Source organism: Branchiostoma lanceolatum, chromosome 16, assembly GCF_035083965.1.
Source record: "Branchiostoma lanceolatum isolate klBraLanc5 chromosome 16, klBraLanc5.hap2, whole genome shotgun sequence".
In the NCBI taxonomy this organism is placed as follows: Eukaryota; Metazoa; Chordata; class Leptocardii; order Amphioxiformes; family Branchiostomatidae; genus Branchiostoma; species Branchiostoma lanceolatum.
Genome location: NC_089737.1, coordinates 3,925,121 through 3,941,741, shown reverse-complemented (window position 1 = coordinate 3,941,741; position 16,621 = coordinate 3,925,121). Strand labels below are relative to the sequence as shown.

The following is a 16,621-nucleotide window of genomic DNA, read 5'->3' as shown; positions in this document are numbered from 1 at the left end:
AAAGGTGTAGAAGCAACAAAGGGAAAACTGTAGTTGTTTCAATTTCCTTCCAAATAATTATATTTTGAATATTTCTGCACTTTATTTAACTGTTGTTACCTCAATTTCCCTCCAAATAGTAATAGCTTAAATATCTGCAGTTTATTTCTTGTTTAGTCTAATAGTGTTGATAATTCTAACGGGTAACTTGTAGCTTTAAAAAGTGACTCCCAGCAACTTTCTCTTCACTTTGCGTCGATGCTTGAGGAACTGCTATATTGTATTACTCCACGTTATTTCATACGATTCATAACGGATTTTTATTCATAAAGGTATAAACTGATTTCAATGTTTTTTTTTTATAAACTACTAGCTACAAAAGGGTTTGAAAAGGAACGTACTTTGTGTTCTGCCAGGCTTGGTTTGTATGAACCGGAAGTACCATGCTATTATCGGTCCTCCCGTAACCCCCATGCAGACCGTAAAACATCGACTCTGAAATCTCGCCAAAATGATGCATTCGACGACTACTTTTAACACGTCAAAAGTCATCCTTGAACAATTTTTGGGATTCTCAATTGACATCCATGCGGTGGTCTGGCTTGTCGGCATTGCGGGGACACATTTCACTGCCTAATTTGGTATCTCGTGACTGAACTATGACTTCTCATACGTATACACCATTCAAATGGATCTTTTCGGCGCGTAACACGTGTTACGTTTCTTCCAGCCGCGCCATGTTTGTTAGGGTTTGGGGGTCAAAGATGACAGAAAAATCAAATACGGCTGGCATGGAAAATGGTTATTCATGATCAGGTCAAAGGTCATGGACTACCCAATTTGTGTAATATTTGAGGACCTTGAGGCAGACGACAGTAAAAGGGTTTTGATAGAAAAATGAAGGTTAACAGCAAGCGAAATAAAGCTATTTCAAACATGCAACATCAAAAGGTATTAATTCATATTCTTTCCGCGTTATATTTTAAAATGCCATTGGTGGCAAATATACACCATTGGAACTATTTGTGAAATATTTGTCAGTGGTCAGTTTTATTGCTGTTGTTAAGTATAGAGACACGCAGGTATAAAGTATTGAAAATACATTGAAGAACGAACGACATTTTCTATTAGAACATACACAGGCACAAACTTCGCGCTTAACCATTTGAAGTCAACTCAAAATGCATGCAATGGAAACAAACTTTGCTCAGCAATGAGGCACCATGTATATCAAGTCACCACTGTACAAGCAGTGCGAAGTCACTGAGCTGGTGTACTCTGGCTTTAGATAACAGAAATAAACGTAATGATCAATAAGATAAGCAAATATGGCTGACAGAGCTAGAGAAAATTCATCCCAGTCACATGTTACTTCCCACACTAATCTCACGATTTTGGTTTAAAGGCAATATTTCTTATAACTCGTTATCCAATATTGTATAATAAACTACTACCTACCTACCCAGTACCTTCACCTCCGGGTCTTTGGGGTAACGCGATGAAGATGGACATCTGTCTCCAGGCTTGTCTAAAAGTTTGCGAGCAAATACAGCGCATTTCAATCCATCTCACTTTTCATGCAAAAATAGACATTTTTATATTAACCATTTGCATAAAAGGACCATCCAAACGTCACCGGACTCCGGATGGAAGTTTTAAAGAATTGCCCTCCCCATACAATAATTGACTCGTCCGAAACACCTTCATGCAAATACCTACGGTATGGATTGAAATACAAGAATAATTTCATATAATTCCTTCCTAATATTTTACAGCATCTTACTGATAGACCATTTCAACAATTTTCCTCATCACAATATCCAGTAGCCTAAGTTTTGCTTCAAACAGCCTTTCCATTAAATGGTCCTCCTTCTGAGTCAGCAGAACTGGGAGCATCCTTACCTTGTTTATTTCTATATATGTGCTATAAACACGGAATAATTACGGTTATACTGAGAACTGTTACCATGGAGTTGGTCGCTGTAATTGCTAGTTTCCTCGGCGACAGGAAATCATGAGCTCGTATCGGACTAATCCTTACATTCATAAAGAATCCAGAGCTCCCGTTGGTATTTATTCCCTTTAACCGTCTCTTGGCTTGGGGGTGAATAGTTGAAAACTTTGCGACGCTCAAGACGGTGAGAATCTTTTCCACACGTACACAGGCTATTCAATTTGTAGCTAAATTGACATATCGTTGGCTTTTAGTTATCTCTAAGTACCACTGCACGAAATGGCCTCGTTTCCCGGCGTATACGTACCGGGATTTTTCTGTATTTTTGTCGGATACTGACGGATACTGACGGATACATGCGGATTCGTGTAAGGTATCCGACTATTTCCGCACCGGTATATGGAATATTTCCTGAAGAATCCGAAAGTAAGGGATTTTCGACGAATACGGAGCCGTACACTGTACGGAAATGCCACCGATCCTGACGGATACGAACAGGAATTTTTCTGTATTTTTGGCGGATACTGACGGATACATGCGGATTCGTGTAACGTATCCGACTATTTCCGCACCGGTATATGGAATATTTCCTGAAGAATCCGAAAGTAAGGGATTTTCGACGAATACGGAGCCGTACACTGTACGGAAATGCCACCGATCCTGACGGATACGAACAGGAATTTTTCTGTATTTTTGGCGGATACTGACGGATACTGACGGATTCGTGTAACGTATCCGACTATTTCCGCACCGGTATATGGAATATTTCCTGAAGAATCCGAAAGTAAGGGATTTTCGACGAATACGGAGCCGTACACTGTACGGAAATGCCACAGATCCTGACGGATGCGTACAGGGATTTTTTTGTATTTTGAAGAAAATGGTGAATACTGACGGATACAGGTGGACAAAACAACGAATCCGTAACGGATCCGACTAAGTGCTTCCATTCCTAATTTAACTATACCCAAAACATCATTTTGAATGACAGGAAGTTTGGGAAAGCCTGTATGTAACATATGTATCATTTCATATCTCAACATAATGTATTTCTAAGTTCAAAAACTATCAAATACAATACAATACGGAAGTACTATGTGGCTAAATGATCCATTTCATTTGAGACAGGCTGAGGGACATCCACATACTCAAAGCACCGCTGCATATGCAGGTTAATGTCGGTAAATTGGGGTTGTGTAAGCACAATGTTCTGAAAAATTATGAAATGTATTACAATTAACACCATCACAACATTGTGGTAATATTTACTACTGTATAGTGCCCTTGGACCAAAATCATCTACATGTTCTAAATATTCCACTAAAGTAATAAAAGCCTTATTTGTGGCCAGCTCTTCGTCTAAAAGCCATCAGATACAATTGTTTCAAATACAGAGGTTGAAAATAGAAAGTAACATTATACTGTCTGAAGAACTCCCATGATGACACGCCACATTTTAAACGTAAGTAGCATATGCCGTGGAACTGCATGTGTATAATCGTCCTCTCCCCATTCTCTGACTACATCTGAGTTCACTTCTTCCATGCACTCTTGGTAAGGGACAGGCAAGGCTGATTTCTTCTGTATCTGCATGTTGGACTCAGCTTGGAGTCCATCTTGTGATGAACCAGTTCCTATATGATAAAACCAAATGATGAATAAATATCAATTCACGTATTTAAGGAACATGTCACATGATTTTGACATGGGCTTCGTTTCATCACAGCAGCTACAAAAAACACGGGACAATGGATATCCATCATGCCTCTCTCAGCTAACATTGAAGTGTACCGATGATGGACTTACCAAAGGAGCCTGAGGTACTCAGCAGCTGAGCATCTGACAGTTGATTGCTTTGTTCCCAGCCAAGGTCCTCACAATATGTGCTGCATTTGTGAAGGAAGTATCTGCCGATGCTGTACTGGATATATATATATAAATGGAAACAATGACAAATATCAAACATATCACATACTCGCATGTGTAAAAAAATGAATCTGGGCATCGTTGAATTGACTACGTAAAACTTACATCTATAACTTGAATATGATATTGATCAAACATGCACAGCTATAACTGAATGAAATAATCACTGAGGCACACTACTGCCTCCTTATAAGTTCTAGTTCACTATCCACAAACTGTGGGATCTTTGTGGGACAAATACTTATGACATTTTCTTCCCTTCCATATCTTTAATTATCTTTCCCTCCACTGCTTGCTATTTTGTATCTGAAACGTTAACCAGACACACATGTCTGATGACCATTGGCAAGAATGAACAAATTGAAATTTTAAATTTCCTAGATCCTAACGCCGTAAAAGGGCAGGTCGGCTGGAGAATTCTTATGGTCATGCGAATGCGATGATATGTCAAGCCACAATAGGAGGATAACTGACGTCAAAACTAGTTAGAAACGGGAATTTTTCAATTTGTACTTACCAAAGGGCAGTCCCTCAAAATGATGAATCAACTCCCTACCAGCGTTTACAAGGGGGGAGGGGGGCGACGAATATTGCATGCACGAAGAAGACAACGTCGCAATTCCGTGCGTTTGAGTTTACACCGAATTCCCTTCGACTCTCAAGTCACTCAAAAATCACTGGTCGACCATGGTAGACTCTGACGATGCCATGTTAAGCACAGAAGGTGATGAAACGCCGTTCTTGTCTGTGCTGTTAACCGAAAGAAAACCGTTAACGTTTGTCGCGCCCAGAAGTGTCTTGTGGGTAATTTGGATATCCGACACGAATCCGTGTTCCGTACACGTCAGGATCCGAGACAGCTCATGACTTCTAACATATTGGCAAATCTGAACTTCTAACATATTGGCAAATACATAAAAAAATGAAAGATCCGAGTAGATATTTTATCTGTACCCGAAACGTATCCAGACGTATACGGCATCAGAATTGCTGGATCTGAGGTGTTCCTGGTATTTGTCCGAATTTGCTCGGAAACGTTCCGTATCTGTACCCGAAACATATGAAGGATCCAGACGTATACGGCGCGGGAATTGTCGGATCTGAGGTGCATCGGATCCAATCGGAAACGTTCCGTATCTGCTATGATGCGCAATTCCGGATCTGTTGGATTCGTCAGGATCTGAGATCATGCCGCGTGCCGTGCAGTGTGTATTTGTTGGTCAGGATCCGAAGCAACTACCGACAAACAATCCGAACATCTCTGCCATATTGACAAATATCTAGAAACGAAGGATCCGCGCAAATATCCTCAGGTATCCGACGCGCATCACGGATCCAGACGTATACGGCGTCGGAATTGCCGGATCTGAGGTGTACCTGGTAATTGTCTGAATTTGCTCGGAAACGTTCCGTATCTGTACCCGAAACGTATGAAGGATCCAGACGTATACGGCGCCGGAATTGTCTGATCTGAGGTGCATCGGATCTAATCGGAAACGTTCCGTATCTGCTATGATGCGCAATTCCGGATCTGCTGGATTCGTCAGGAAATGAGATCATGCCGTGCCGTGTGTATTTATTCGTCAGGATCCGAAGCAACTACCGACATACAAACAATCCGAACATTCCAAATATCAAAAAACGAGGGATCCGCGCAAATATCTTCGGGTATCCGAGGCGCATCACGAATCCAGAAGAATACGGCGTCGGAATTGGTCGGATCTGCGGGCACTTCAGTATCCGAGCAGTGAACTGGGATTTTTCCGGATTCGCTCGGAAACGCCATGAGGCCCGATTCCGGATACGTCGGATCCGTCAGGATACGTGGCCATTTCGTGCAGTGTACATAAACAGACACATCTGGTAACTGGCAGTATTTTCATTGGTGCTTGTTTCTCATATGCTTGGTAAGGTTGCCCTTTTCACGTGCCTTGTAGCCACACTCTTGGCAACTGTAGGGTCTCTCACCGGAGTGCAGTCTCCTGTGTCTTGTTAAAGCGCGCTTGTGAGCTGTTCTGTAGTCACAGTCCTCACATTCGTAGGGTTTCACACCAGCGTGTATTTTCATATGTTGGACTAGCCCGCCTTGATATGACGTCTTGAAGTCACATTGATTACACTTAAAAGGTTTTTCACCAGTGTGTGTTCTCATGTGTTGGCCAAGCTTTTGATTATCATATGTCCTGTAACCACATTCGCCGCACACGAAAGGTTTTTCTCCTTTGTAACGTCGCCTATGCCTAGAGAAACTGCTTGCGCTCACTGTTTTGAATCCGCACACGTCACACAAATAACGTTTGCAATAGATCCGAGATTCATAGTCAGGAATAAGGGACATCACGTTCTCACAAGCCTGGTCAGAAGTCGGTTGACAAGGGGCCAAAGGTGTTTCCCCGCATTTCTTATTTGCACTTCGTTCATGTCCGCTGTTGATTAAACCAGTCTCACTGCCGTTGCTGTAACGCTCAGTATGTTCCGTGTGGGACGGTTGAGAAATTTGCTCGATTTGATCATTATTGGACACATGGCATTCCAACCTATGTACATCACTGTGGTCTGGGGTCGGTTCAAAAGATTCCAAAGGTGTTTCCTCAAAGGTTTTGTGTCCCCCGACAGGCTTCTCTGTGCAAGAATCACTCATTGGCTTAATTGTATCTAGAACCTGCATATAAAAAGCAGGGATGTCAATGTTGACTTCATCATGACAAGCTCCTTCATCCACAGTTGCCGAACCAAAGTCTTCTTCTTTAATGCGTGAGGTATTCATTTGTATCAGGGGGTTATCGGTTGAAGAAAGTGTCGCCGAAGCTTGACTTGGGGTGTAGCAAAGTTTCTCTTCTTGTAAAATTGTCTGCTGTATCTGGTCTGCATTAAGCTCAAGTTCGTCTGTATGCATGGGCACTTCACTGCTTGTATCGTTGTTTTCCTTCTTTATGATTAAGTCCAATCCAGAACTTTGAAGTAAGGCGCCAGGACTTGAAGTCTTTATAGACGTTGTTTCAGCGTTCAAGGTTGGAACGTTCTCTTGAATGGTTACTGTCTTCTGTTCTTGTTCAGGTATGGTCATTTCGTCTGGAAAACTGACTTCTGTCTCTCTCTCCAACTGACGGTATTCCTCCAACATCACGTCCCTAAGGATACTGACCAACCTGTTCTTGATGCTGTTCTCTTTGTCCAGGTTTTGAATCCTCCTGTTGAGTTCAAATATCAGCTCCTCCATGTTCAGTCTGGGGAGGACTGCTATGGTCACCACGCGCGAGAGGCCACAGATTAACTCCTGTTGTCCGGACATGCTGAAGGGCATTCATGATGAAAGAAATACGTGTTATAAATCATAACCAGGCAATTATGCTCACGGTTTTCAGAGTATAGTATACGGTATACCTACAGTATCCCCTCGTATAACTTGTAAAAGCCTCACGTATAATTATATGGCCCTCTTTTATCACGCATACCCCTCGAATGCGAAGTTAATCTTGATTTAAACTAAAGCTAAGTCTTGAGTTTTGTTCGTGTTTTGTTGTAGGACGCTCCCCCTCCCACATTAGCATTAACCTGCTGTATTGAGCCATTTACGAAGAAATACCACACGTTGAAATCTATTCTGGGTCGATAAGGTCCACCCTACCTGGTTTATAGCCACACCGTAAGAGGGAAGGTGGGTAAAAGTATTTATTCCCTTTGAAGTAGGAGCCAAGACGTCTCTGAGTTCAAACAAATATGGCTGACACGGTGTCAAGCGAAATACGTGACTTGCCAAATACAATTGTGAGGGCATGAACTCGGCAATTATTTGGCTTGGTGGAAGAGCCAAATTGGTGCACTGAGCCAAATACATGAGTCACGCGGTCCGCATGGGGGTTTAGACTCTCTTTTTCTCTCTCCCGTAGCTATTTCGAATATGCTGAATGCATTTTGCTCGGCTAGTACACTGAATTGAAAGATAACTTCAAAACATTATAATCTAATGGAATAAAAGCTAAGATTGTCCAAACCATGGACGGACTATTCTACAGAAAACATAGGACTGGTCGTCAATTTTAGCGCCGACACCGTATTGAATAATAATGATACTTAGACTTTAAGCTGCAGGTTACCTTTGACCTTTAGTCTTATAACATAGCACCTAATTCGGTCTGATATACAGAGCTAAATGTCACCTCTGACCTTTAGCCTCGAAACGTAGCACCTAATTCGGTCTCGAAACATATATTGCACCTACATTGGTCTGATATACATTGCATCTTTAAGTAGCATAGTTTTATCTCAGATGTGAACGTAAATATATTCAAAATTCATTAGAGGGAAATGTACTATACTTATTATGGTCACACATTTGTTGTGTTCTATTTTCTTAAATATATATTTTGAACAGGGTCCAGGAATGGAGGATCGAAGGTTCGATCATTTACGTAATAACTTTACTTAGTAGAATGATTCTTCGAAAAAGTAACTCACACTTTAATACTTCACGTCAGCATATGGAGGATACTTATCAGACTTTCTCTGAAAACACACACGTCCAGTGCATTGAGCATAATATTACAAGAATTATGTGTAGACTATTCTCAACTTCTTTTATCACTAAATTGTGTGACTCAACATGATGAGGCTGGGGCAAAGATCATGTGCCTACCTTGTTCGTGACTATTTCTAAGTTCATTTAGCATTAAGACCATTCTGTTCTTACAGTTAACCTGATAGAGGTTATTCAGGTGTTTATATTACACAAAACTAAAAAAAAAAGATACACTCCACTAGTTTTTACAAATCTTAATCGATTTTCACACAATGAACATATTCGTTCCAAAAAGCTTCTTGCTGACGGTAACAGAAATACACACTCAGTCCATGTCAGCAAGCTAGTTTTCTCAATTTAACGTTACAATACACATTTTCCTCGTGCAGTTTAAAAGTATACACAAACCTGTGGAGAGCGGAATGTATACTAAATTACTAACTGAGTGCCTTCATTATTTTTTTTTCTCATAGCAATCTCAATGTACCTACAAGTATAATTGTAGTTGTTAAGGTTTTCTTGTTTTTACACAAGAAAATGTACCAGCGGACCTAGATAGTGTAGGTTTTAACAGTGTGCACGTAAAGTGTCTATCGATTTTTAGACATCATGAAATCAGGAGGCATAATTATAAAGATCATGGACCTCAAGTTTACATTACAACCCTTTTGATAAAAACATATGCAACTAGAGTTCTGCGATCCCATACCTTCGCCGAATGTTGTTAACTTGTATGAAAGATGCGTTTGAAAGGTGTGTTATGGATTGCATAATCAATGTATGGTGATGTTCACTTTCATTTAACTTCCGAATGCAAGCATCAAAATACGTCACCTACAACTTTGAAATCATAGCATTTTCTTATCAATTAAGCAAAGTATGTCCATATTTACATAATCGATATATATATATAAATCGGTTTTCCTCTCTATGTGCACAGTTCTCAGTTCATATGTCTTGAAGCGCCATTGTGAAAAGCACTGCCCACATGTTGCCTGTCACTCTGTCCATATGGTGTATGGGTGTCCTCGTATATAGGTCGTCGTCCAAAAAATAGCACATTGAAAAGGAATTTCAACTTTTCCTTATTAATTATGTAAAGAAGGACCTGATTTGTATAGAATGCATCTCATTATGTTAACCATCACTAATAGTTTCTACCTGCCCAAAACAATTAAGATCCACCAAACCCTGCTTGAGGTATCCTCCTCCAAAATTCAGATAAAAATGTCCCCTGTAGTACCGTAGGAACCCCCCAAGAAGACCCATCTTCGAACTTGACCTTCGTTTTACCGACCCCAACAACCTACTAAATTTCATCACGATCCATTTAATTTCTCTCAAGTTATGCCACCAACAAACAACCCGACAAACACAAAAGGTCCACTGCAGCACCAAAGGAGCCCCTCCAGAACACCCATCTTCAAAATTGACCTTTGTCTCCCAATCAGAAACTTACCTACCAAAAATCACCATTATCCGTCTATGGCATCAAGAGTTACATCGACAACACCATCACTCCACAAATCCCGACCAGAAATATACCCTTCTGCCTACGGCGAAGGCAACAAATCCCGACCAAAAATACCCTTCTGCCTACGGCGAAGGCAATTAGCTTACAGTACATGCTTAATTGCTGCCCAAATGACACAAAGAAGGTGAAGGAAGTACTTTTTCATATAACTATATTAATTAAAACAGCCAAATATTTAGAGAGTATTTTGGAGACTGGCAACACTTTTTACATAAAATAAACCAAACCACCTAAAATTTTCTACACATGGACCACTGTCTAATGATTTTGACGACAGTGATGATTACATGAGAATCATTGCTGTTGTACATGTATGTCAAATCACAATTTCAGCTGTTAGGTGCATCCCATTGTGAGCTGCCTGGTGGGTGACTCCTCTCCTCCTTAGGTCATCAGGCTTTACCCTCAAGGCTTATCCACTATGCGAAAGGGGGTTATTTCCGGACATTTCAACGTTTGTATACGTCCGGACTGGGAACGTTTTCGGACATATCCGGGCAATATCCGGACGATACGCCCTTACGTGTTTGGATAATATCCGAGTCCAGAATGGGAACATAATACTATTTCTCATATCCGGATTTCCAGTAATGGAATATTTTCGGACTCAAATGAGTCAAAACACGTTCCGAATACGTCATATTTTCGGAGCCCGTTCGGAGTTACCACCATCCGGAAAGGTTGCAAACACTAAAAATAATCGGAGTCCAGAATGGGAACATAATACTATTTCTCATATCCGGGTTTCCAGTAATGGAACATATTTGGATTTAAATGAGACAAAACACGTCCCGAATACGTCATTTTTTCGGAGCCCGTACGGAGTTATCACGCTCCGGAAAGGTTGCAAAACGCTGGACATATTCGGAGTCGAAATGGGAACAAAATACTATTTCTCATATCCGGATTCCCAGTAATGGGATATTTTTGGAGTCATTTGAGACAAAACACGTTCCGAATATGATATATTTTCTGACCGCGTTCGGAGCTGTTACGCTCCGGAAAGGTTACATATACTAAGGATATTCGAACAAAGAATCGGATCGTAACGCTTCTCCTCATATCTGGATTCCCGGTTATGTCCGAGAGATGGTGATTTCCGGTACGTATTTTTAATTACGTATACGTCCGAAGTGGTAATGCAAATCCGGACGGTGAATCCGGACATAAACACGACTCAACTTCCTTACGTTTCCTGATGATTTCCGTAGTCAAGAACGGGACCACAATACTCTTCATAATATCCGGACTTCCAGTTTCGGACTCATTTAAGACGAAATGCGTTCAGAAAATGGCCTAACTTCTGACCGCGCGTTCGGGCTGTTACGCTCCGGAAAGTTTACATATAACTAAGGATATTCGGAACCGAGAATCGGACCGTAACACTTCTCCTTTCAGAAACTTTATTAGGCGTTACATTTTCAGACTATTTGGGAGAGAAAATGATCCTAATACAGTATAATATGTTTTGAATTCCTAACTCTTTACACATAGACGAATATACTGCACGAACTAAGAATAACAGAAGTACCACACCAAAGACTTAGGCAAATCAATACACGAATGCAAAACAGAAGTATCATCAAATGCAAGTTGTATTGGAGGACTCTCACTAACACCACTATCACAAAGACGTGAGGAACTATGCAGAAACTTTGCACTTTCTCGACTGAGATCCCCAACCTTCAGGGACTGGTTCCCATTGTGTCGTGAAAGACTCGCTTGAGTAACTGACTACAACAAACATTTAAAGCCAACACTGTGAGATATACAAAAAAGGCTTATCTACGTACTACGGGTCAACTTGCTAAACTACGATAGTAAAAAACGACTACAACAAACTTTTAAAGCCAACACTGTAAGATATACAAAAAGTCATATCTACGTACTATAGGGTCAACTTACTAAGCAGTGATAGTAAATAGTGGAATGTGACGTTTTAATGATGAAGTATGCCACATCAGTCATCATCACAACTCCTAGCTTCAGTCGCAGCCTTCCTCTTCCTCCGTGTCTTCCTCTCCCTCTGTGCGTTCTTCTCCCTCTACGTGTTCCACTCCCTCCGCGCCTTCCTCTCCCTCCGCGCCTTCCTCTACCTGTGAGGCCACAGTCATGAGGTGTGGCTGTGCAGCCCGCTGGATGGTGGACATCTGTCTGTAAACTCCTCATCTTGTTTTATCTCTTTGTTGGAGAAGGGCAGGCGCCTGTCTCTCCTATTCTGGTCTAGGACCGCCTGGCGCCTTCGCGTTATGTCCGTTAACTTGTTCGCCCGCCAGGCGGGTGGCTGGACCCACACCGATGACTTGTCGTCCTCATCGCTGACTTCATCGGACATGTAAACCTGTCCTGATGACTTCAGGTAGTCGTATTCTTCTCTGTCCAAGACGTCCCCTGCCACCCGAACTCGGGACTTGAACAGCTGAGTGGGTACAGAAAAAATCTTGTTATTAAGCATGGCGGGCACCTGGGCAGGGCTACACTGCAATAAACGATTTTGAACGACACAAACCAATATCATCATCGGGGGATTTTTAACACAAACTGCCGCGTTATTAAGAAACCAAGATACATTTTACTTTACCATTCTAAATATAGCCAGCAAAATGTAGCCAGTCTTGGTAGGAAATACATTTTTCATGACTAATAGTTTTCATAAACGTTGTTTCCAATGATCACTTGTAATTTAGATAGAATGTTAGATCTAGGATAGAAAATTCGAAAAGCACGCAAACATGCATAAATGCCTGATAAATATTACATCTTTCTTTTGGAATTTGGTTTGATAAAAAAGAAACTAGTCAGATAGTTCTTTAGTGTCAGTTGCATACCAGGTTTTCCTGAACTTCATGATACCCTAACATGTGGATGCCATGCACAAAGCCACTTGAACAATCGCCTAACCCATCTCTTCAATCTGTTAATTTTAATAGATAAAAAGTTGAATACACATACCCTGTCTCTCCTATTTGTCATCATTTTCTCTGTCTTGACCGCCTCAGCCTTCCGTCCTCCTCTAGCAGCTTGCTCTGCGCCCTCAGATGTTCGTGCAGGCGGTTGAATTCGTGGAAGGAAGGAAATAATTTAAGTGTTAATGGAGGTTAAGGTTATCCATTGCGAGGTCAGGGTCATCTAAGGCTAATTTGTCCAGGAAAACCTGCACGCCGTAGTCGTCGCGCGTGCGCTGGTCGGCTCCGGGGTAGGCTAGAGCAAGGAGGTTATGGCTAGAGCGAGCGCCTGGTGCACTCTCAGTTCGAATTGCTGCGGAGTCTCGCTGCGCTTTTGCCGCAAAGCCTGGGTGTCGACGTCGCTGCGGTAGTGGAACGGGTCCTGTGTGCGACTGTACATCCGCCTTAGATAGACGCAGAGAAACCGGGGAGCAAGGAGCTCTTCGGAGTAAGACGTGGGGTGGGCAGCCGTCGCCGGTGACGAAGCAGGAATGGGGCCGTAGAAGAAGGACAATGCAGCCTCTAATTTACGGAAATCAATCTCCGGGGCATTAGTTTTGGCGGCCGCCATGGCCCATGATGGTACAAAAATAAAAAAGCCAAACAGAAATGGGTACTACAAAACGGGGAGCCAAAACAGAACAGGTCTAAAAACACAAACGAGATTTTGAGCTAACGATAGCGAGAGAATAATTTATGGAGTAGGACACAGAAAACTGACAACAACGGTATATTCAATTTGCAAGTCAAGACGTCCGAGAGAGCGGTCTTCTTGGAAAAACAATGGCCCGAAAGGCGCACAGCGGGACACTAGAGACGGACTGCGATGTCGGCAAGGTCCAATCAATTATGCAGTGTGAAAAAACGGACGCGAAACCCACGCCACTAGTAACACAGCTGGAAAACGGAAAATATGCAGAAAACTGCAGCCAAAACAGCAGGACAAAGAATTTGGTAGTACAGGAAAAGCAACAACACTCGTACGGCACACAAACAGTCGGGAAAAGTTAACTAGCTACGCAAAGAAACGGGCCGAAAACAAGCTAACACGCGTAGCACACGGGAACCGACAGCGCAAAAAGAAGCACACAAAATTCACAAGCAAGCAGAAACCACAGTTGTCCGAACAAGCGGTGTAGGAATCAATGCAACTTTTCTGGTCTAGGGTATCCTCTGTATAGGATGTGGACTTAACCTTTATAGCTAGTTACGCTACTATAGAGATAAGAACGCCAAGCCGGTTTGATTAATACTCTTGTTCGGATCGTTGTTTATTCTGTGTCATATCAAGGAGTTAACGTACTTAATACAAGCCAAGTCTACTATAAAGGCCTACAGTACAAGATGCACAATAATCGATCTAGAGCGTTACGATTACGGAGGTTGAGTGTAATGATGGAAATGTAGGATATTCTACAATCATCTAGTATTTATTACGAACTAAATGCAGAGAGCTAATCTACGCGTGATCACTTACCTTAGTCACAGGATAGCTTCTGAGTTCAAATCGGCGGGCTTATGCTAAGGAGCTAGCTGTTCTCACTCGCTATTGGTCAACACTAATCTATTCAGATGAGCTTCCGAATACGGCCTGCTCACGTGTCTTAGTCCTAAATATAGCTTGCTTACTGCCTAGCTACTGAGAAACCTTTGTATAAGATCAGGATACATTATGTCGTCTATTCTATCTGTTACAGCTGACAGGATGATCCTGTCAGCAGTGCAGATTTGTCTACTGCTGACAGGTGATCCTGTCAGTAGCCACTTCCAAATGTCTGGTGGAAGATCGCGAAACGCTCGTTCCCGGGAACACTACAGCCTCAAATCAACCTCCTTGCTCAATTTGCCTGCTAAGTATCCACTGTAGTGTCAGCTACCCTACCCTCCACGCAGATGTTAGGCTTGTACATGTTTTGCATAACTAAAAGACAGAAGCTATTGACAGGCTAGTCTTACCCTTAATATACAATCATAGCATTGAACATAGTCATGTAAAATGTCTTGGCTTGTGCTGGTCAGACTGGTATCGGGCCATTGACCAGCAGTTCATTCGGCGGCCCAAAGCAGTCATCCCGCCGGTGTAAATAGAGCTCAGCACTCCTGTGGAGTTTCCCGGCCCCGCCCTGTAGTACCAGCCCGGCTTTTGATTCAGCTTGTATGCCCGCCCCGCCAGCAAGGGGAAAACTACTGAATGCATTTTATGTGTGTTGACGACTCCCAAACATACAACCCTAAACATCATTCGTTGAAATGGGAGTAGATTGATAATGATGATCCATGTCATTTGTTAGATGGTAGTATGGTTCCAGGGAATCTCCCGTCAGCGCCTTTGGGTATTAAAGACATGAAAGATGCAGCTGAGCTAACGGGGTCAGGTTACATGCGATAAAGCTTTTTTTTTTTAAACAAATCCATTGTGTACTTACCAGTTCAAACCTTGCAAGTTGTACACATTCGCAAACATCGTGGTGGCGCGGTATATACCGTTGTTTGTCGGGCTTTGACTGCTCCAAACACGCGTGGTACGGTCCCATCAGGTCAAACTGTCGCACGGTTGACGTTTCACTGACAACACTTCACTGTTTACATCCGCACAAAAATAACACACAGATATCATGTGCAACACACAGACATTATCTGCCTCAGCTCCGGTCCGTTCTAAAATAACTCTGTTTCCAATGAGTGACTTTCCCAAACTGCACCTCCTGTTAAATCTTATTCTCGGTTGAATTTGGCTTCCTGATACTCCTTGGTGACAGGATCATCAAATTGCCTAGAATGCTGCTACCATCATGATAAAGTTGCAGCGCCACTGTACGGCGAACAGTAATACTGCATATTGCATATTCTGACCATGAATGCCTCCTGTTTTTGTCCGATAATGGCACTTTCCCATGCTGCAACGCTTCCATGGAGTATTATTAGTAAATTTGGAGCAAGATATTGTCCGTATATGGAGCTTTCCCATACTGCAACGCGTCTATGGAGTATTTTGAGTGTATTTGGAGCATGATATTTCCGGATATGTTACTTTCTTATAATGCACCGCTATCTATAGTATTTCGATGGAGTATGTGCTTCATATGATATCGTGTCAACTACTAATTTGTCTAAATTTATTTCCAAAATATATCATCTCAAGGGCGACATAATCCTTGATCAATTGCAATGAAACCTACATACAACATATGAACCGTATCACAGCAAGAATCGCCAATGACGCGTATCTTGAAAAAAAGACGTCTTATTTGTCCGGACACGCAACAGAAATGAACCCCCAAAACCTTGCCCGGAAACGGTCAGAATATGTGGCATGTCATGTTACTCCAAATATGTCCGAACACTATCACTGATTCTTGGTATGTCTCTAGCTCTCTAGATCTTGTAACTGTGTCGTAAATTGAACATGAGTACGGAACAAGAAACGCCAATGGCACGTATTCGGAAAAAACAGGAATCTTTTACCCGTCCGGATATGCTTCGGAACAATTTCTGAATCATGATATTTGCGGATATAGTAAATATCGAATGTCGTCCGAAAATGGTCCAGAAATGAGGCATATCATGCTACGTGTCAACTCCTAATATGTCCAAAATTTATTCCTGGAATATAATTACCTTGGATATGTTCAGAATATGAAGCGTGTTATGTATTCGGAAGCAAGAAACGTCAATGGCGCGTATCTTGAAATATAGGAAAGTCTTATTCGTCCGGATTCGCGACAAAACATGTCCGGACTCAGGATATTCCAGGATATGGTAAA

At 42.0% G+C, this 16,621-nt stretch overlaps 1 protein-coding gene and 1 long non-coding RNA gene across 3 annotated transcripts; both read right to left on the bottom strand.

The window, feature by feature from the left end:
• Window positions 1–2,946: 2,946 nt before the first annotated feature.
• On the bottom strand, window positions 2,947–5,708 carry LOC136421778 (uncharacterized). Of its 2 annotated transcripts, XR_010753508.1 has the most exons (3): window positions 4,377–5,708; window positions 3,740–3,854; window positions 2,947–3,567 (listed from the first exon to the last, which is right to left on the bottom strand). It is a non-coding gene; the product is annotated as an uncharacterized lncRNA (long non-coding RNA). The 2 variants fall into 2 exon arrangements; XR_010753507.1 differs by having other exon boundaries at window positions 3,740–5,708.
• Window positions 5,709–11,489: 5,781 nt separating this feature from the next.
• On the bottom strand, window positions 11,490–15,219 carry LOC136421737 (uncharacterized). Its single transcript, XM_066409251.1, has 2 exons — window positions 12,865–15,219; window positions 11,490–12,331 (listed from the first exon to the last, which is right to left on the bottom strand). Exons 1-2 carry the CDS (start codon window positions 12,886–12,888, stop codon window positions 12,023–12,025), a joined length of 333 nt encoding a protein of 110 aa, XP_066265348.1. The 5' UTR covers window positions 12,889–15,219; the 3' UTR covers window positions 11,490–12,022.
• Window positions 15,220–16,621: the final 1,402 nt, after the last annotated feature.